Raw genomic sequence first — 19,919 nt, 5'->3', positions numbered from 1 at the left:
CGCAGGCGCTGAGCGACAGGTGCCATGGCCAACGAGCGACGGCGCTCGGCCGCCTAGCGGGCGGCGGGCGGGACTTCCGCCGGAAGCCGGGGTGGTCCCGGGGCTCTCCGCGCGCGCTTCCGGCCCGCGCGCCCCGGTCCCCGGCGGAGATGGCGTGCGCCGCCGCGCGGTCCCCGGCCGAGCAGGACAGGTGGGTCCCGGGGTCCTGCGCGCCGCCTCCGCCCCGCCCCCGCCCCCCGCGCCCGAGGCGTGGCGAGTCCGCGGCCCTGCGGTCACGGGGTCCCGCCGCGCGGAGCGGCCCCGGCGGCCCGGCCTGGTGGCTGCCGACCCGGGGCCTGACCGCCCGGCGAGCTCCGCGGGCCCGGGAGGTGGTTTCCCTCCCAGGCGGTGGAGCGGGAGGGGGGCGACCCGGAGGGCAACGGCGTCCGCGGGGACCGGGCGCCGGCGACCCCGACGCCGCGGGTGTGGACGCCGCCGTGCTTCCTCCGCAGGTTCATCTGCATCTACCCCGCGTACCTGAACAACAAGAAGACCATCGCCGAGGGCCGGCGCATCCCCATCAGCAAGGTGAGGGCGGCCTGCGCCTGCGGGGCCCTCCCTGGTCGCCCGGCCTGGCGGGGCGCTGGGGGCCGGAGCCCGACGAGCCCGCGCGGCAGGGGTCGGCAGGCGGTTGTCTGCGGGCTGCCCGGCCCCCGGCGGAGGACACCGCGCGGCAGCCTCGTGCCCGGGGGCACTCGGGTCACGGAGCCAGACCCGCAGGGAGCAGAGTAAGGGGCGGGGGGTGCGGGGAGAGACCCCCCAGCAGGCTCCCTGCTGCGCGGCCCCGCATGGGCTGCACCCCGCCGCCCGGAGACCGCAGGCTGAGCCGGAGTCAACCGTCCGATGCCTCCAGGTGCCCCGAGACGTGCAGAGAGTTTAGATCTGTTGACTTTTATGGTTTTATGTCTCTTGTCTGGTGTGTGTGTGTGTGTGTGTGTGTGTGTTTTGGAGGGGTAAAGTTTAAAATTAATACTTCTGAAAACTAGGGTGTCACAGTTTTGAATAATAGGATTTCTCCCTTGCGCTGTTTGGATGGGAAAATTCAAGTTCTCAGTTGGCCTGCTGGCCTGTGTGCAAGTGCCTAATGCCAAGTGATGGGGCTTTGTAGCTGCTGCCTTTTATTTATTTATTTATTTATTTTAAGATTTTATGTATTTATTCATGAGAGACACAGAGAGAGAGGCAGAGACACAGGCAGAGGGAGCAGCAGGCTCCATGCAGGGAGCCAGACGTCGGACTCCATTCCGGGACCTCCGGGTCACACCCTGGGCTGAAGGTGGAGCTAAACCGCTGAGCCACCTGGGCTGCCCACTTCTTACTTTCAAAATTAATGTCATGTTGCTTTTTAAGAGTTGCTTAGATTTTGCAATCTAACAACGGATCCGAGGCAACTTGGCCTGAAGCAATGCGTTATTTTTGTGTTAATGTCTCCGGTTTTGCTACTTAAATGCGAAGGGAAGTGTGCTCTGCTGCCCTGGGTGGGAGAGCCACTAGGGCCCTGAGCCAGGGTAGTGCAACCCCCGTGACGGGCCTCTGCCAGCAAGCTCTCACGTATTTTGGAGAATAACCGACTTGGTTTTAACTGCATTGATGTACAGCGTACATACAGGTGTGTGTCTTGATTAACTTTTACAGACTGAATACACATGGGTAAACCAGGCACCCAGATTAAAAAAAGAACGTGATTGGTACCCAGGAAGATTGCTCTGCCTTCTCCAGTCACTTCTCACACCACATGTACTCACAAACGGGGATAGCCACTGTCCTAACTTCCAACACAATACATTACTTTTGCTTGTTTTTGAGTTTTATGTAAAAGGCGTTATACACTATGTATTTCACTGTCCGTCTTTTTTCACCAAACTTTAAGCTTAAATTTATTCACGCTTATTCGTGTGGCTTATTAATTCCCATTGCTCTGTAGCAGGGTTTCTCAGCAGCAGCACCACTGACATCTTGAGCCAGATTAGTCTTCGTTATGGGGTCTGGTCTGTGCATCTTAGGTTGTTGAGCAGCATCTTTGGCCTCTGCCCACTAGATGCCAGTGCCTTCCCTGACTCCTGTGACAAGTAAAAACGTCTCCTAGCATTGCTAAATGTCATGGGGCAAAAATGCCTTGCTGAAAACCACTGCTCTTTAGTGCTGAATTGTATTCAGCGTATCACAGCCCATTCATTCTACGGTTGATAGATAACCGGGTGGTTTCTAATTTGAGGCTATTATACATACCCATGCTGTCAACATTCTTGAGCTTGTCTTCTACAGAACATGTTTTTTATCCTTGGATGCATACCTAAAAGTAGAATTGCACAGCCATAAAGAATGCAGGTGTTTAGCTTTAGTGGATACTACCAAACAATTTTCTTACGTGGTGGTACCTGTAGTAGTTTGATCAGTATCATGCCAGATACTTGGGAATCTACTGATAAACCAAACCGGCCCTGCCTTTGTGATGTTCATGTTCTGTTAGAAGGGAGATGGACACACAGTGTGAAATCAGTGTTATTCCTGCAATATTAAAAATTACAGTGGAAACAGCAGTCTAAGGTTTTGGTAAGTGTTGTGATCCTCATATTTGAAATGATTTATGCAACAATATAGCAGCAGCTACTTAAGGTTAGCTGTTGAGTGTTGTTGTTTTTAACTGTTCAGGCTGTTGAAAATCCTACAGCTACTGAGATTCAAGATGTGTGCTCAGCAGTTGGACTTAATGTATTCCTTGAGGTAAGAGGTGGTTCTTTCTTCACTATTTTTCCTACTTAGTCTCACTGGTGTAACAACTTTTTAAAGCCTGTTTTTTGTGTATGTTTTGTTTTGTTTATGTTAGAAAAATAAAATGTACTCTAGAGAGTGGAATCGTGATGTTCAGTACAGGGGCAGAGTCCGGGTCCAACTCAAGCAGGAAGACGGCAGCCTCTGTCTCGTACAGTTCCCATCACGTAAGCTTTTTTTAATGAACGAATAAAGTCTGGGGACAGGTTATTCCTCTACTCTGCAAAAAAGGTTCCAAAACTAACCTTTTAAAAGGTAACATAATTTGCGTTCTGCAGATGAATTTAGGAAAGGACTACTGCTGAGATAAAGGAAAACAGTGGCTCTCACTTCTTTTAAATAAAGGATCTCTGAGAATGTGATCAAACCTACTAATCATTTCTCAAAATTTGTTTTATGAACTTTTTATAAACCTCTGGAAATCTGTCATTATTCCCAGGTTAAGAATGTAAGATTATTGAATGGTCAGATGTTAATTTTCATTTCAGATCCTGGAGGCCTTTGAGGTCTGTTAATAATTTCTGTCATTAATCTAAAAAGCCATACTGAGTGAAAACAGCAAAAGAAATGCATGGTGTGATACCACTGTGGTACATTTAAAGACAAAATGTTACTGTTTATTTGCATGTATATATAAAATGCTGTTTATTGATATTATATGTGTAAATTTTTTAAATGGACTGAAAGAAAACCCCAGTGTTAAAATAGAAGGTAACCTATTGATGAGCAGGGGGTGGGAAGTGGGGTCACAGTGATGGTGGTCAGAGAAGACTAATATTCTCTCTATAGTGTTTTCTTTATTTATTTTTTTGAAGATTTACTTATTTGACAGCACAAAGCAAGGGGAGCAGCAGGCAGAGGCAGAGGGAGAAACAGGCTCCCCGTGGAATAGGAGCCTGATGTGGGGCTTGATCCCAGAGCCCTGGGATAATGACCCAAGCCGAAGGCAAATGCTCAACCAGCTGAGCCACCCAGGCACCCCTCTAGTGTTTTATGTCTTTAAAAAAAAAAAAAAAAACTAAACAGAATTGGACATCAGTATTCCAAAATAACTAATTATGAGTTTTGGGAAGATGAATCTTTTTTTTTTTTTTTTTGCACGTAATTCTTCTCTGAATTCTTTATTTCTAAAAAAGTAAACTTCTTAAATGGAACTGTTGATTTTTTTTTCCTGTCACAATAACCTCAAACTGACAATTAAATGACTTTTAGTTTAATTAAAATAGATTGGGGTTTTTTGTGCTAAAACCTGTCCAGATAGGTAGATATTTCTAAAAACAGGATTCTGACTCTGTAATAACAGATAGTATATTCTAGTGTATTTCTACTCTTTGACATCTTCCTTTACTATCTTTTAAAAATCAAACGACAGGTGAACTTGGGTTTCTCAGTTCGTTAAGCATCTGCCTTCAGCCCAGGTCATGATTCCAGGATCCTGCTCAATGGGGAGCCTGCTTCTCCCTCTACCCCTCTCTCTAGCTCATGCTCACTCTCGCTCACTCTCTGAAATGTAATCTTTTTTAAAAAATGCAAAAGACAACAATCAAGAGACAAAAAACTTTAGACCAGTAAATAAAATATAAGTAAAAATTACAGTTGAAAAATGTTGCTGTGTCCAATAAGAAAAAATAAAGAGAAAGAGCTGAGGGGCTCAGAGTGTGGAAAGTAGCTACTAGATCTGGAGGAGGTAGTTGGTGCACAGAGCAGGGTACCTGTGCACAGTAAATCATCTGGGCGCATGAGTAACATCTTTTGTTGCTGGATGACTTTGGGTTTTTGTTACAAGATTGAGAGGCTGCATGTTTCTTTAGCTTAAAATCAATGATACCATGTCTCTGGTTCCAAATTGTTGTATTTCAGCTTCTTTGATCTTCAAGTCAACTACTAGAACCAGGACCAAGATTTGCATTTCAAATAAAATGTTTAAAATTTTTATTTTGTTCAGTTTAATATTTCAGTATTGTTCTTAGCACATTTTCTCCAGGAAAGCTCCCACAGGAGTAAGTCCTGTCTTTATATTTATATATATATAAATGTCCTGTCTTTATATATATATTTTTTTAATCTGTCATTTTCCTCATGTGGTGACAGTTTCTTGAACTTTATGATTTTCAGATTAATGAGCTTATAGGTCTTAGTCCTTAGAGTATATACTAAGCCTAACTTCTTGTTCCCAGGTAAGTCAGTAATGTTGTATGCAGCAGAAATGATACCTAAACTAAAAACAAGGACACAAAAAACAGGAGGTGGGGACCAAAGTCTTCAGCAAGGAGAGGGAAGTAAAAAAGGAAAAGGAAAGAAGAAGAAGTGACCGCGTATGGGAACCACATCTGGTACTACTGAGAGAGACCATGAACGAAGGCTTCTAATTTAAGAGAAACAGCTTTTTATTTGCATCATTTAACCGAACTATGGACATCTCTGCCTCTCAGCTTCAGCATCAGAGTTGACAGTGAAGTAAATTTGCATCAGAACTTTGCATCTAGCTCTTACGCAGTATAAAAGAAAATTTTGTTTGCTTTTCAACGCAGTTTTTGTGGAAGAGAGAAGCATACTTTTAAATGGACAGTGAACTCTACCATAAGTTACTTGAAATCCTGTATCTGTCCTGTGTGTAAACATGTTTTAGATAAATGAGTTTAAAGATTCGAAATACACATTTTCTTCAACGTCTAGTTAATGAAATAAAATTTGAAACTGACTTTTGTAGCTTTTGCTCCTTTGCTTGTGAATCAATGCCAGTAGAGGAAATAATTTAAGAGAATAAATGGGTAGTGGAAGCTTAGTGTGAGCTTAAAACTAGAAGAAAATGGTTAAATCCTCTTGGACCTTTATGAACAGCCAGCCAGTCTATAGCTCCTGTTATTTTAATCATTTGTCATAATTGAATGTTCAATTGCTAGTTTTTTTGATGTATGGAAAGTCCTGGATTTTAAGCTTTAGATTTGCTTTCTCTGTAGGTTTAAGAACATTATTTTAATTGGAATTCTAAAATTATCCACACTTTAACACCTTGATATGTACTTTTTTTTTCAAGAAACTGAATTGGATTGGTGATTCTGCCTTTATTCCAAAGCACGGTTTCTGAAAGTGGTAGTTTTGTGAAAGGAAAGTCCCCGTCCAGCCATTTGTCTGCTGAGCATCATTTGGGGAACTGCCTTCTCTGTCTCCATATGCTTCTGGAAGGGCTGTTAATTACAGGGCTGACTCTTGAACACAGGGTATGACCCCAGCCAGGCCAATGCTTTATTTCTCAGGAATTTAAATCTGGATCAGAAACATGGACATACAGGTGATGGCAGCTAACATACGTAATGGTCTACAAATATCTAAGTTCTTGAGGCTCTTCTGTGAATTCTATGAATTGTACGTTATATCCTTCTAGTAAATCCCATTTTCTGTAAGTTTTTATTGCTTGAGAAATTCCACTTGATCACAAAATAAGTGAACCCAGAGTTTTAGATGGACTTACCCAAGTTTTATGAAGATGATCCAGGACATGCAAGGAGAGATATTAGAGTCTTTACTTCTTTTTCCTCTAATAATTTGTGTTGTTAACATGTCTTAGAGTGAACATAATAGTATAGCAGTTTATATATTTGACTTAAAAATAAATATTGGGGCAGTATCCAAGCAGCCCACTAGAAAATGTATCACTTATGAATATGTTTGTGTAACAAAACAATGAGGATCTTAAGCAGGAATTATTTTTTTGGGAAAAGCCTGAAATCCAAAGGTTGTTATGAATGTTCAGCTGCTCAGTGATGCTCTCTTCTTTATTTCCATTCCACTATCCATGGTTTCCAGCATCCCTAGGATTGTTGTCTCAAGTTTATAACAGGACTGATGGAGCATCAAATGTCACATCAGAGTTGAAGGCAGAATGAAAAGATAGCTGTGCCAGCCACTTTGCCTCCCCCCTTAAAAGGAAAGCTAAAGATTTCTCGAAATCCCTCCCAGCCAACTTTCATGAAGTCCCATTGTGGAGAACTGTAGCTCAGGTCCATCTTTAGCTGCAAGAGGTGCCAGGGGAGGGACTATATGGCTTTTTCAGTAATGAAAATAGAGGCAGCCAAGGAAGAAAGTTGAGACTGGGTATTGGGGGCAGTCACCTTAAAAATTTGTCACAGAAAGATGACTGTGTCTAAAATTACTTTGGTTATGGGGCAGTGAAGGTTGTCAGAAAAGGTTTCAGAACTCTTGCTGCAACATTGTGTTGGCTGTTTCTTCACAGTTGGATTCAGTGCATAATTGAACCTTTCTTAGTCAAGTCGAAAATAGAATCTTTTCTAGTGAACAAGACTGAGCATTTAGTCATGTTTAAATGCCATTTGTATTCATTTCAGTGATTTCTATTCACATCCTTTGCCTACTTTTTAAGAACTTTATTACCAATATGATACATAATTTAAAGGGCCAGCTAGTTTTAATAATTTCAGTTTTGGGCATTAACTTGCATCTATAGAAGAGGGCGCTTTAGTTTTCCTTCACCCCTAATGTATACTTACCATCCTCCCTCCTAACAATAAACTTATTTTAATCACTACTCATAGTTTATCCTGTATTTCATTCATAGCTGTACTTTGCTACTCAAAAGTATGGTCAGGGGCCCAGCAGCACTGGTCTCCCCTGTGCTGTGAAAGGAGATTGTGAAAAATGCAGAAACTCTGGCCCCCAGCCCAGAATTTAAGATTCCCTACGTACAACTATGCACATTAAAGTGAGAAACACTGAAGTATGCTATTGTTTTTGTTTTCTGGATTTGTGTTTTCCTCAGAGCTAATTTTATCTGCTTAGTTTTTAAAATTCATTCATAAATTATCAGTTATCAAAATGTCCTTTCAAAACGTTTGTTCACCACCTGGGTGGTGCAGTTAAGCATCCGACTCTTGATCTCAGCTGAGGTCATGATCTCAGGGTCATGGGAGCGATCGAGCCCCGACTCAGGCTGCGAGCTCAGCATGAAGTCTGCTTGAGATTCTCACTCTCCTCTGCCCCTCCGCTTGTGATCTCTCTCAAATCTTTTTATAAAAAAGTTTGTTCAAGGGCACCTGGGTGGCTCAGTCTGTTGGGTATCTGATTCTTGATCTCAGCTCAGGTCTTGGTTTCAAGGTCTTGAGTAAGCCCCGTGTTGGGCTCCATGCTGGGTGTGGAGATAAGTAGGTTTGTAAGTACCTAACTGTTCACATCAGATAGTTTAATTTCACCTTTTTAAAGAAGTTTCTTCTGGAACCTTTAACCTGGCTCTAGTCTCTACCTATTACCCTGTAGGCCTAGTGCACAGCTTCACTCTGGGTTCTCTTCACCAGAGTGACTTGCTTTACTTCTTTGCTGTTTTGTACATCCTGTATTACGATATCCTATGCATTCTTCCTTGGGTCACTTGTTTGGAGCCCATCTTCTGGATCTTCCTGGGAAAAACACAAGGGAGATAAATGTCCTTAGACCTCGTACGAAAGTGTCATGATTCTACCCCCACACAGATTGGCTAAGTATAGAATTAGAATTGGAAATCATTTTATTTCAGAAGTTCAAGGACATTTCTTCATGGTCTTCTAATGTTACAGCTGCAGGGAAGTCTAAGCCATTGTAGTTCATGATCTTTTGTCACCCACATTTTTCTTGTTGAAACTAACCACATCTTGGTATTCTAAAATATCACAATCGTGTGCTTTGTGTGGGCCCTTTCGTTGTCTATTGTCCTGGGTACCTGATGGACCCTTTCAATTTGGAAACTTGTATTCTTCAGTTCTGGGAATTTTCTTGAAAATTTCATCAATGGTTTTTCTACCGTTTCTGATCTTGGGACTCCTTATTTGGGTATTGGATGTGCTGGACTAGTTCGTAGTTTTCTCATTTTTTTTTCCATTTCCATTTCTTTGCTTATTTATGTTCTATCTCCTAGAATTCCTTAGCTCTTCCAGCCCCTCTGTTGAACTTCTCATTTTTCTTGTATTTTCAACTTCTCCAAGCTCTCGTCATCTGAATGTTTCTTTTTTCTAGCATTTTTTTAAAAAGATTTATTTATGTATTTGAGAGAAAGCACAAGCTGGAGGAGGAGAAGGAGAGAGAATCTCAAGCAGACTCTATACTGACCATCAAGCCAACCCGGGACTCAGTTCCACAACCCTGAGATAATGACCTGAGCCGAAACCAAGAGTCAGACACTTAACTGAGCCACCTAGGTGACCTGATTTCTGTTCTTAATTCATAGGTGTGATCCTTATTTCTCAAAAGATATGGTTTATATTTTTTTATTTCCAGTTTCCTTTTCTGTTTAATTTTGATTCCTGATATGTTAGGTTGCTTTCCTTAGACTCACGAGTTTTTTGGTTTTGTATTGCTATACACTGATGGCTAAATTTAAGAGTAAAAAACATAAAAGTTGACTGGACATTCTGAGCACATAAGGGGTTTGTAGACTGTCTCCCTAGAGGGGTATCTGGCTCCCATAGCCTTTTAGGGAAAATTTCCAAGATCAGAAACGTTGCCTCTTAGCCTGATCTGTTCCCTAGAGGAGTCCGACAAGCTTCCAGGAGGATAAGGGTCTGGGAGCCCAGTGGGGGAAGATGGGGCGAAATGGGTCTCAGCAATGAATCACTCAGTCCTGTTTTTAAACATTTTTTTTATTATTATTTATGATAGTCATACAGAGAGAGAGAGGCAGAGACACAGGCAGAGGGAGAAGCAGGCTCCACGCACCGGGAGCCCGATGTGGGATTCGATCCCGGGTCTCCAGGATCGCGCCCTGGGCCAAAGGCAGGCGCCAAACCGCTGCGCCACCCAGGGATCCCCATCAGTCCTGTTTTTAACACAATTTCCCTCCCTTGACTCTTCCTATGTCCTCCCACTCCAAAGGTACTCACTGTCTCTGTAGGACAAACTGCCAATCTTCCACTTGGAAGAGGATAGGTATTTATTCATTTTTTTTTTAAGTTCCCTCCCAATATTAAGATTTCTCAATGGAGTTATTTGGATTTTGGGGATTTTTTTTTTTTTAAGATTTTATGTATTTGTTCATGAGAGACACAGAGAAAGGCAGAGAAGCAGGTTTCCTGAGGGGGAAGCCCGATGTGGGACTCGATCCTGGGACTCTGGAATCACGCCCTGAGTCGAAGGCATATGCTCAACCGGTGAGGCCCCCAGGTGCCCCAAGATTTTGGGGACTTTATAATGAAGTTTCTCTACCAAAGAGATTAGGTGTGGTAGGCTGGATAATGTTGTCCACCACCACCCCCCCCCCCCCCCAAAAAAAAAAAAACCCTTTGTGAATATTACCTTCCATGGCAAAAGGCCTTGCAGATGTGAAGTATCTTCAGCGGGAGAATGTAGCCTGCTAGGATCCTTCTAAAAGGCCGAAGTTGCAGGACTAAGGGGCCACAGGCCAATGAATGCGAGCAGCTTCCAGCTGAAGGAAATAAGGGGAAAAAAGATTCTCCCCCTATAGTCTCCAGAAGGAACGCAGCCCTGCACACTTTTTTGGATGTCTCACCTCCAGAACCGTAAGCTACTAAGTGTCTACTGTTTTGAGCTATTATGCTTGTGGCAATGTGTTAGAGCAGCATCAGGAAGCACATGCCTGGTGAACTAATGAGCTAAGACAAACTCTCCAGACCTTGGGATTCTTGACCTCGTTAGTGTGTGTGAGCTCTCAACCCTAGCTACAGACTAGAATCACCCTAGAGCTTTAGTTTTTTTTTTTTTTTTTTAAGATGATTTATTTGACACAGTGTGAGCGTGCACAAGGAGGGGAAGAAGCAGCGGGAGGAGCAGTCTCTCCGCTGAACAGGAAGCTCGACATGTGGCTCCACCCCAGGACCCTTGGGATCCTGACCCGAGCTGAAGGCAGACGTGTAACTCCTCAAGCCATCCAGGCAGCCCCCATCCTAGAGCTTTAAAAGCATAATGATGCCTGGGTATATAGTAGATTAGTCAGAATTTCTGGTAGTGGGAGCAGATACCAGCATTTTTGGAAAGTTTCTCAAGCGACTGTAATATGCAGCCAGAGCTAAACCACTGTCTACTAAGTAAAAACAGCATTTACCTAACCCAGTGGTTTTACCTCTAAGTGTGGTTCCTGGACCATCAGCATTGCCTAGGAATTTATTGGAAATTGCAAATTTTCAGTCTACCCGAGACCTACTGAATCAGAAATTCTGGGGGATGGGATCGCCAATCAGTTGTAACAATCCCCTCCCCCACAGAGAAAATGCAGCGCACACTCAAGTTTGAAAACCAATGATTTAACCAAAGAACCTCCTTATTGCTCTTAATCCTCTCTGAAGTTTATAAGATTTTATAAGCTAATATTGCCAGTAAAATGTATAAGGTCACTCTCACATATATTTACTTTCCCACTGTACTACATAGAACTTAATACGGGATGGCTAAGGATGTGAACTCTGTGAGACACCACAATTCTAGGTATACAGACGTGTAAAAGCCGATGCTGAAAAAAAAAAAGCTGAAGCAGCTCCACAAGCAGGTATTTTTAATAAAATTATCAAGTTCCCCCTTCCTTGGTCTCTCTAAAGTACAGAATAATCTGGAGGCACCTACAAGAAGTGTTTCCTACATCAACTTCTGTGAGACGGTGTATAACATGATACGCAGGAGAAAGTACTTAGGTTCCTTTTAAACCTGATAATTGCTAGAAACTTCATAATTGGTATGTTCTCCCTCGGAGGTCCTTCCTCTGATAGGTAGTGACCACCAGGGGAAAAGCTGAGTCCAGGTGAGGAATGGGGTGAGAAATAGCAGGTTCATTTGTCTGGATTTACTTCAGACTTTGCTTAAATGATTCTAAATTTGTTTAAAGCCCCAGAACATAAAAATGAAACCAGAGTTCAATGAGATAACAGTTTTATTTACATCCTTTTCCATTTAATATATCACATCTTCAGGATGGGTGGTAGTAACCTGTTAAAAGGCTTTGCTCATTCTCCTCAGGCTACGGTTATAAGATCCCAGAGTAGCAGAAGCTGTTGGTCTGAAAGCTTTCAAGTGGGGGAAGAACCGTGGAGATTGTGGAGATTCTTTGACTTGACGTACCCCTCAAACACCATTCATACACAAATAAGTGCTTGTCTTCTAGCTAGACACAGGCTCAATTAGTTTTTCAAATACTCTCACCCTGGCAATATGTTACTTGGGAAATCTGAGACAGAATTGCTCAACTCAGTCATTAACTTCTGTCGTCAATATGTACACCTTGACTGCCAAAAACAGCAACTTAAATTTCTTACAGAATGCACCATTGGAAAAAGCTAAAAGGACAAAAGAAAAAAAATGCATTCAGAATATGTTTTCTTACCGTAATAGTTTCTAAACTGGTATCAGCCTGTAAGTAGTTATGAGCAATAGTAGCATTTATGTTTCCCCCTTGCCTGATATTTTGTATATAGTGAGTCATACATTCTGTATACTAACAATCGGATTATACATTCTGTACGATAGAAGTTACTAATTTTCATTCTTCTGCCACCAAGAAAAGTGTAATTTATCATTGGGAAAGGGATTTAAATACTCGTAGAGGTCCTTTTTTTTCATCTAAGGCCTGATTTTCTCCTGATAACCATTAACTGCTTGTTTTCTAAAGGTTTTTTTTTCTTTAATAAGATGCCTTATGATCACCACCGTGTCACCAGGAAATAAAGTGCCTTAATCCATATCATAATATTTATGTGACATTGTCCCAAACTTTTGATATCTTTCATATTTTTTACATGATATGACCTCATTATGGTCTTGCCTGTTACCCAAAGGAGAACTAATCCTCTCTTTTGCCCTAAAAGGCATTTTCCAGGCTGCGTATTAAAACTTGTTAGTTTTGTTACACTCGGTTTTGTTTCAGTCAGTGTAGTCTAATTCAGAAGGATCCTAGCAGTCTAGTTGGTGTGAAGTTCCATTTTTCTAGTCCAGACGAGTTGTCAAGGTTCCTGTAAGCTGGCTAATCATAGTGGAAACCTTAATTTTAACTTTTTGTTCTGTACTTATACTAGTTATCTGCAGTTTATCAAAACGAAGTACAGAGTACTTCGAGTACTTCCAAGTACAAAGATAAAAGTATTTAAATGGACCACAAAAGATCCTGACTTGTAAACTGGGGAGGCTTCTTGCAATTGACTTTAAAGGCCAGAGAAAGAAAGTGATAGTTTGACTTCACTGCCAAGTAGATTATAGGTTGTATCGTGGTTTCATTCTCCCAGAATTGCTCTTGGAGCCTGGTGTCATCATTAGCATGTAACTAATGATACAAACAAGGACACACATGTCACTAGAGATGGGCAAGTCTAGAGGTGCCTTTAACTGGTTTAAGAAAAAAAAAAAGACTAGGTACGAAACAAGACTAAACCAACTTGTTGCTCAGCTTTGAAGGAGAAACCAGGGATGGTTTCCATTACGGCATCTTGGAAACAGACAAATCTAAACAGGTTTTCTGGAAGGCCACCAGACAGTGTTCCTGGTTCTTCAGGGAGCTGTGTGCTTCCTGGTGTGTCTGCACCTTTCCCCACTTGTCACTGAAATGACTGCTTTACGCAGCTGTCCTGGTGTCCAGGTGCTACGACGTTAGGGGAACAACCAGGCCAGTGTCCACTCAAGCTCACTCATCATTCAACTATTCACCGGAAACATCAGTCATCTGCACTAGTTCTCTGAAGTATTTAACATCACACCAGCACACTAGAGCCTTTAGGTTTTGGCGGGTGCTCCCTACAAGCATACGTGTCACCGTCAGGCAGTAACATTTCCCTACATATATGTATGCACAAATACATTAAAAACATTTAATACAAATTTGTACATTACATGAAGTAGAACCTTAAAGATCACCCTAAAATAGAAGTACAGAGGAAACGCATGCAGAGAGAGCCTGCACAAGTACAAAGCCTGTGGGACAAATAATTTCCAGTCTGTGTTTCCTGCAGGATAGTAACACGTCTTGTCCTACCCAGAGGCAAAGTATATTTTCCAAAATTTGGACACTGCCCACTGCATTAAATGTAAATGCTCCTTGTGTATATAGACAGTAAAAGTAAGCAAGAAACCTTAACACATTCTTTTTTAATATATCAAAAATGTTTCCAAGGCAACATTATTAAGATGATTATGGCGCGGTCCCTAATGCAACACGGGCACTACGCGGAGGGCAGCGAGGAAGGTCTCACCGGTTGGTGGCTTAGGTGCTCTTCTTTTCGTCACCGAGCAAGGTCACTGCTGCTTTCTTGGCTGTGAGAGGGAAAGAGAATCGTGTCAAGGCGACTCGGGCCCCGGTGTGGCGCCTCAGCAGGAGGGAGGCCGCGGGAGGCCGAGGCGGGGGCGTCCAGGAAGCGGGCCCAGGCGGCCCATAGCACCCCCACAGCCGCCCAGGAGCCTCCGGCCGCCCTGCTTCCCGCAGCCCCGAATCCGTGGCCGCCTGGCCCGCTGCCCACCCCGGAGCAGCCCAAGGCGAGCTCCCTGGAGGCCCCGCCGCACACACACTCGCCTCCCGGGCCACGCACCCGTGTCTACGCAGCAGAAGCCAAAGCACAGAGGCCACGTCCACGGCCGGTGGACGGACCGAGCAGCTGCTGCGTGCGGGGATGTGCATGCGGGCAGCAGCCACACTGCCAGGTTACAGACAAAGCATGTGCTCTCACGCGTGCAACGTAAGGAAGAACAGCTGAGCAAACGGGAAGGGGGAGGAGAAGGAGCCTGTATGAGCCTCGCACCGAGGGGAGGCAGAGGAGGTGGGCCAGGCACCGGCACCGGGGAGGCCGCCGGTGATGAGCACGGGGCCGAGTATCTAAGTGATGAAGCACCGAATTCCACCCTCCGAACCAACACCGCTCCGTAAGCAGACTGCCTACCCCGGACCGCGCCTGCTTGGACTCGAGATCTAGCTCCTCGGGGCTAATCAAGGAGGGGGTTCTAGAACTCCCCTCACTCCCATCAGTTCTTTGCTCTCTACCAGGCCATTCCCACTAACTTCCAAACATATGTTGTTCCTTCTACCTTCAGAAGAAAAATAACAGCCCCAGGACCCTAGCGCCTCTTCCCAGTTGCAACCCCATTCTTCACTTTTTCCAAGGAATTTCCCAAAGGCTTCTCTTTCCCCCACTTCGCCTCCCCTCTCCCACACCCCCTGGGACCAGGATTTCAGCGCCTTCGCTCTGCAACCTGTTTTGCCAAGACCACTAGGGCCTTCCTGGCCGCCAAGGGTCATGGCCGGTTTTCAGCTGCCCCTTACAGACGACCTGTCTGCAGCGGGTGACACAGCTGCTGCCTCCTCTGGTCACACACGCTCCGGCTGTCACAACTGGCCACTCCTTATCAGTTTGCTTTGTCTGTTGCTGCTCATCTCCCCAGTGTCTCATCACCAGGGACCCTGGCTCAGTGTTGGGCCTCAGCTTTCCTAACTATATCCATTCCCTTTGTGATCTCACCTGGTCTCATGTCCAGAACTGAACTCCATTTTCCCTTCTAACCCTAGGACACCTAGTCTTGCCCAGCTCCGTGGCAATTCTATCCTCCCATCCATTCCGGCTGAAAAGCTTGGCTTCATGCATGACCCGGCTCTCTTACTCCACACCTGATCCATAAGCAAATCCTACTGGCTCTACCTTCAGTGTGTCAGACACCAATGCCTTCTGGTCTCCTACTGGGACTATTCTGACCCAAGCCACCTCTCCAGCCGGGTCACTGCAGGCAACTTCCAACTGCTCTCCTGCGTCCCTCCCTGTCCCTTCAGTCTACCCTTAACACAGGACGGATCATGCGGCTCCCCTGCTTAAAGTCTCCACCAGCACCCATCTCAGAGTTAAACCCAAAGCCTCCACAAAAGCCTAGGAGGCCTTCCGTGACCTCTCTTCTTCAGCCTCTGCTACCCAACCTCTCCGACCTATCTCCTCCTCCTCTTCGGGATCACCCCCTTCCAACCACACCGTTCCCACCTCCGCTCTGCACACACAGCTTTCTCTGTCTGGAACATTCTTCCCTGTGGTTTCAAGTCTGATTCAGTATCGCCTTCTTGGTGAGGATTCCCTAAATCATTCTATTTAAAATTGTAACTTCCCTTCAGCCCCAAAACTTCTCTATCCCCTGTTAACTGTATCATATAACTTCTAAAACTTTACTCTCTCTCAACATGAGTGTCGTCAGCTTCATGAGTTCGAGTACTATGGTCTGTGTGGCTCAATGGCCCATCCCCAGGGCTAGGAACAGGCTTGGCACATGTTACGCGCATCAATAAATGTTGCATAAATGAATGAGGAGAACTGGAAGGACATTCTCTTGACCTATGACAAAAACAAACAGTTCAACCTGAAATGAGTGAGACAGTTCATACTTGTATATAATTAGACGGTTCTCTAAGATGTCTGCCCACCACAGGAAAGTCAGTTTTCCTAACACACTGACTGAACCGTGCCTTAAATGGGGCCTGGAGGGAGAATCTCGGGAAAAGTAAAGGGCAACAGGCAAAGTGTTGGTAAAGAAATCGCAGAGTAGCCTCGGCATTTAGCTGAGGGTAGCTGGCAGGGGAGGCGGAGAAGCAGCTTGTTACCTGGGCCCCAGGCCTCCCAGGCCCTCCTACCTGCTTGCCCTCAACCGCCCCGGAGTCCTACCTTCTTTCGTGATGGTATCCACAGTCTCTTTGGCTTTGTCCTTGAAGTCATTCACCATGGTATCCACCTGGGACTCATGCTTCAGAAAGACAGGCTGGATGACGCGCCTGTAGAGCAGCTCGGCCCCGTTAGAGGGGCTCGGGGCCATGCACCACAGCAGGAAGCCGCACTGCAGAGACAGCAGCACAGCGGCCTTGGTAAGGGGCCATGGCCCACCCCACCCCCGTCTCTGCCCAGGCACTGCCTCGGCTGCGTTCTCCAACAGCATTTCCAGTGCCTTCTCTAGGCTACAAGGGCGCTCTTGTCAGATGGAAAAAACACCCAACACGGCCTAGTGAGGAAAGGCCAAGATGGAAAACATACCGAGTCCTAGTGTTCATTTCCTTCCTAACTTGGATCACTTTTTAGTTTATAGCTGCAAGAGGTTTTAGCCATCTCTGTCTCTGTCTCTCTCTCTTTTAAACATTTTATTTATTCACATGAGACACAGAGAGAGGCAGAGACCCAGGCAGAGGGAGAAGCATGCAGGGAGCCTGACATGGGACTTGATCCCGGGACCCCGGGGTCACACCCTGAGCCGAAACCTAGAGTCGGACACTTAACTGACTGAGCCACCCAGGCGCCCCAGGACTTCTGGTTTTTAATATCCAAACATTGTACGATGTTCTCCATTGGTTGCTTACATACATACTCAAAACTCTATACAACAACTTAAATAAAATGATACGCAGGAAAAGGAAAAACCATGTTCTTGGCATTAAAGTGGAATTCCATGTGGATATTTAAAGAATATGCCGAGTATTCAAGGAGGTGGGCTGTGTACTACTGCCTGTGAAGCCAGCAACTTCTTACCAACTATGCTGTTTGGAGAGCCTGGCGTGTTGCATATTTGTTATTTATATGGGGTATTTTTGTGTGTTTGACTAATAATTTGGGAAAACTGGTATGGAGTCTTAGATTTACACATCTTAATTTTCACCATTTAAAAGTGTAGGAAATAGTCTCTTGGCTGGTTCCTATGCAGGATGTTTAATCTTCAGGAATGGATAGTGATGCAGAGATGGATGCCCGTATGTAAGCACAGGCATCAACGTGACGTGGAAATGACGCACTGGGTTAGCCGCCAGTTGATTACCTATTTCATCTTGTGACTTGAGGTAAAGTCATAACCTCTCAAGAGTCATTTTCCTCTTCTGTAGTATTGTAGGAAAATCACAAATTAAGGTAGTTGAAGAAAGTATGTAAGAGGGATCCCTGGGGGGCTCAGTGGTTGAGCGTCTGCCTTCGGCCCAGGTTGTGACCTCGCGGTCCCAAGATCGAGTCCCCCGTCCGGCTCCCAGCATGGAGCCTGCTGCTCCCTCCGCCTGTGTCTCTGCCTCTCTCTCACGAATAAATACACAGATTCTTTTAAAAAAGTGTGTAAGATGGCAGTAGTATTACCAAGTCCTACAGTTCTTACTGTTGTTGAGGACCTCTGAAGCACGGTCTCCCGTGCAGACAGCCACCGTCGGCAACCCAGAGGAGCTCATTCACTCGTCCCTTCTGGATGAAGGCGAGACCACTGGACAGAAGCAGAGCTGAGCGCCTACCGTCTTGTCCCTCGTCGACGTCACTGGCTATCCTCTGCTCTGCTGCTGGCTTCCCGGTACCCTCTTGGGACCGTGGCATAATTACTGCTCTCATTAGCGTTTTCCAGTTTTCAAATGAAATAGCTTACGTGTATTAAAGAATAAAGATAATTACTGTTCAACTCTCACGGTGATTCAGCCACCAGCTTTTATAACTCACTCCCTTCTCTCAACCTGCATAAGTATTCTAGGGCCCAGGAGTACCCGAGGTACACAGATCTAACCATCATTTTATTATGTTTTTAAAGACTGCATTTATTTATTTTTTTGAGAGAAAGAGAGAGAGGAGCAGAGGGAGAGGGACAAGCAGACTCAGAGCTGAGCAAGGAGCCTGATGTGGGGCTCAATCCCAGGACCCTGAGATCATGACCCGAGCCGAAATCAAGAGTCAGCTGCTTGGGCCGCCTGGGGGCTCAGGGGTTGAGCATCTGCCCTCAGCCCAGGGCTTGACCCTGGGTGCCGGGATCAAGTCCCATGTCGGGGTCCCCGCAGGGAGCCTGCTCCCCCCTCTGCCTGGGTCTCTGCCTCTCTCTGTGTGTCTCATGAATAAATAAATAAAATCGTTTTTTAAAAAAGAGTCAGATGCTTAACTGAGCCACCGAGGCTCCCCCAGCAGCCTGTTAGTCGAGCTGCCCTCAAAGTGGCAAGGCCGACGCTCGCACAGCACACCGAGCCCACTGTGGCCTGCAGTTTGGGGGACGGCCCTGCAGTTGGGGATCGGCCACCCGAGTTCGTGCCAACCCCATGGCACCCACATCCCCACCGCGACATGCTGACAGGCCCTGGTCGCCTGATCAGAAACAGGCTCAGGACACCTGGCAGGGGGCCGCCCAGAACGCAGGCGTCCAACCCAGAGGGGTCCAGGGGGGACAGGTGACGGTCGGGTTATTCAACCTTGTTTCAAAAGTCTAAGAATGAGTCTAGGAAATGACCCAGGCGGTAGAGAGGAGGCGTGACGCCGTGGCCTGCAGGCCCCAGGCCCGCTCAGGCACTCGGGCCGGCCGTTGCCCCCACAGTGGGCAGGCGGGCAGACAAGGCTGGGCTGCAGGACGGAGCACTGCCCGCGTATGAGAACTGGAAACGGAGCCAGCGTGCGCGTGTGTGGTTCAAGCACACCCAGGCTCCGCGCGGCCTCGTGGCCGGGACTGACACACACACACAGAAAAACCAGGAAGATGGAGATGCTAAGGGCGGAGGGGCTGTAGGCGCTGCTCCCTGAGCGCACAGCGTGGACCCGAGCCCGGCCCGACGGGTGCAAACGGCCCAGCAGCCACAGGTTCCCTTTGCCCAAGTACCCCCTGACCTACGGCAGATTCCGGCCCTAGACCTAGAGGGGCTAAATAAATATCCTTGTTGCTTCCTTTTTAAATATTTTATTTATTTATTCACAAGACACACAGAGAGAGTGAGAGACCCAGGCAGGGGGAGAAGCAGGCTCCCTGCGGGGGGCGGGGGGGCTGCCGACGCAGCACTCGATCCCAGGACCCAGGGTCACACTCTGGGCCAAAGGAAGATGCTCAACCGCTGAGCCCCCCAGGCGTCCCTAAATACCTTCTGAATGAAGAACAGAACACTTTCATGATCAGAGGAGAAAAAAAGGGCTTTTACATTTCTTTTTAAAGTCTTCTGCTTAAGGGACACCTGGGTGGCTCAGTTACTTAAACATCTGCCTTCAGCCCAGGTCATGACTCAGGTCCTGGGAGGGGGCCCCACATCAGGCTCCCTGCTCAGGGGGACTGCTTCTCCCTCTCCCTGCTGCTCCCTCTCTCAAATAAATAAAATTTTTGAAACAAAAAATAACCCCCTCCTGTTAATTTTTTAACCCCCTTCTGTTTAAAGACCGACCCCAGAGTAACGCTCTAGCCAAAGAGACTGT

General features: G+C 45.9%; 2 protein-coding genes across 2 annotated transcripts in view; one reads left to right on the top strand and one right to left on the bottom strand.

Moving 5' to 3' along the window:
- The first annotated feature begins 88 nt into the window (after positions 1-88).
- Positions 89-5,512, top strand: SRP19 (signal recognition particle 19). Its single transcript, NM_001252291.1, has 5 exons — positions 89-190; positions 492-567; positions 2,692-2,763; positions 2,867-2,978; positions 4,989-5,512. The coding sequence occupies exons 1-5, from the start codon at positions 150-152 to the stop codon at positions 5,120-5,122; spliced, it is 435 nt and encodes a 144-aa protein (NP_001239220.1). The 5' UTR covers positions 89-149; the 3' UTR covers positions 5,123-5,512.
- A 6,144-nt stretch (positions 5,513-11,656) lies between these two features.
- Positions 11,657-19,919, bottom strand: part of REEP5 (receptor accessory protein 5) — a 31,385-nt gene continuing 23,122 nt past the window's right edge. Inside the window, exons 4-6 of the mRNA XM_038532133.1 lie at positions 16,416-16,584; positions 13,980-14,040; positions 11,657-12,077 (exon numbers count right to left, since the gene is read on the bottom strand). Of these exons, the coding sequence (XP_038388061.1) occupies positions 13,991-14,040; positions 16,416-16,584 (219 nt within the window). The 3' untranslated portion in view covers positions 11,657-12,077; positions 13,980-13,990. The remainder of the gene's footprint in view (positions 12,078-13,979; positions 14,041-16,415; positions 16,585-19,919) is intronic.

This window comes from Canis lupus, chromosome 3 (assembly GCF_011100685.1).
Source record: "Canis lupus familiaris isolate Mischka breed German Shepherd chromosome 3, alternate assembly UU_Cfam_GSD_1.0, whole genome shotgun sequence".
NCBI classification, from domain to species: Eukaryota; Metazoa; Chordata; class Mammalia; order Carnivora; family Canidae; genus Canis; species Canis lupus.
This window is presented reverse-complemented; position numbering and strand designations above follow the sequence as displayed.

What these genes read in the sequence shown, in the direction of transcription:
- SRP19 (NM_001252291.1), top strand. Translation starts at nt 150, where the DNA reads ATGGCGTGCGCCGCCGCGCGGTCCCCGGCCGAGCAGGACAG. An exon ending in GACTTAATGTATTCCTTGAG is followed by an intron (nt 2,764 to 2,866) that starts GTAAGAGGTGGT and finishes TGTTTATGTTAG; the next exon opens with AAAAATAAAATGTACTCTAG. An exon ending in TCTCGTACAGTTCCCATCAC is followed by an intron (nt 2,979 to 4,988) that starts GTAAGCTTTTTT and finishes TCTTGTTCCCAG; the next exon opens with GTAAGTCAGTAATGTTGTAT.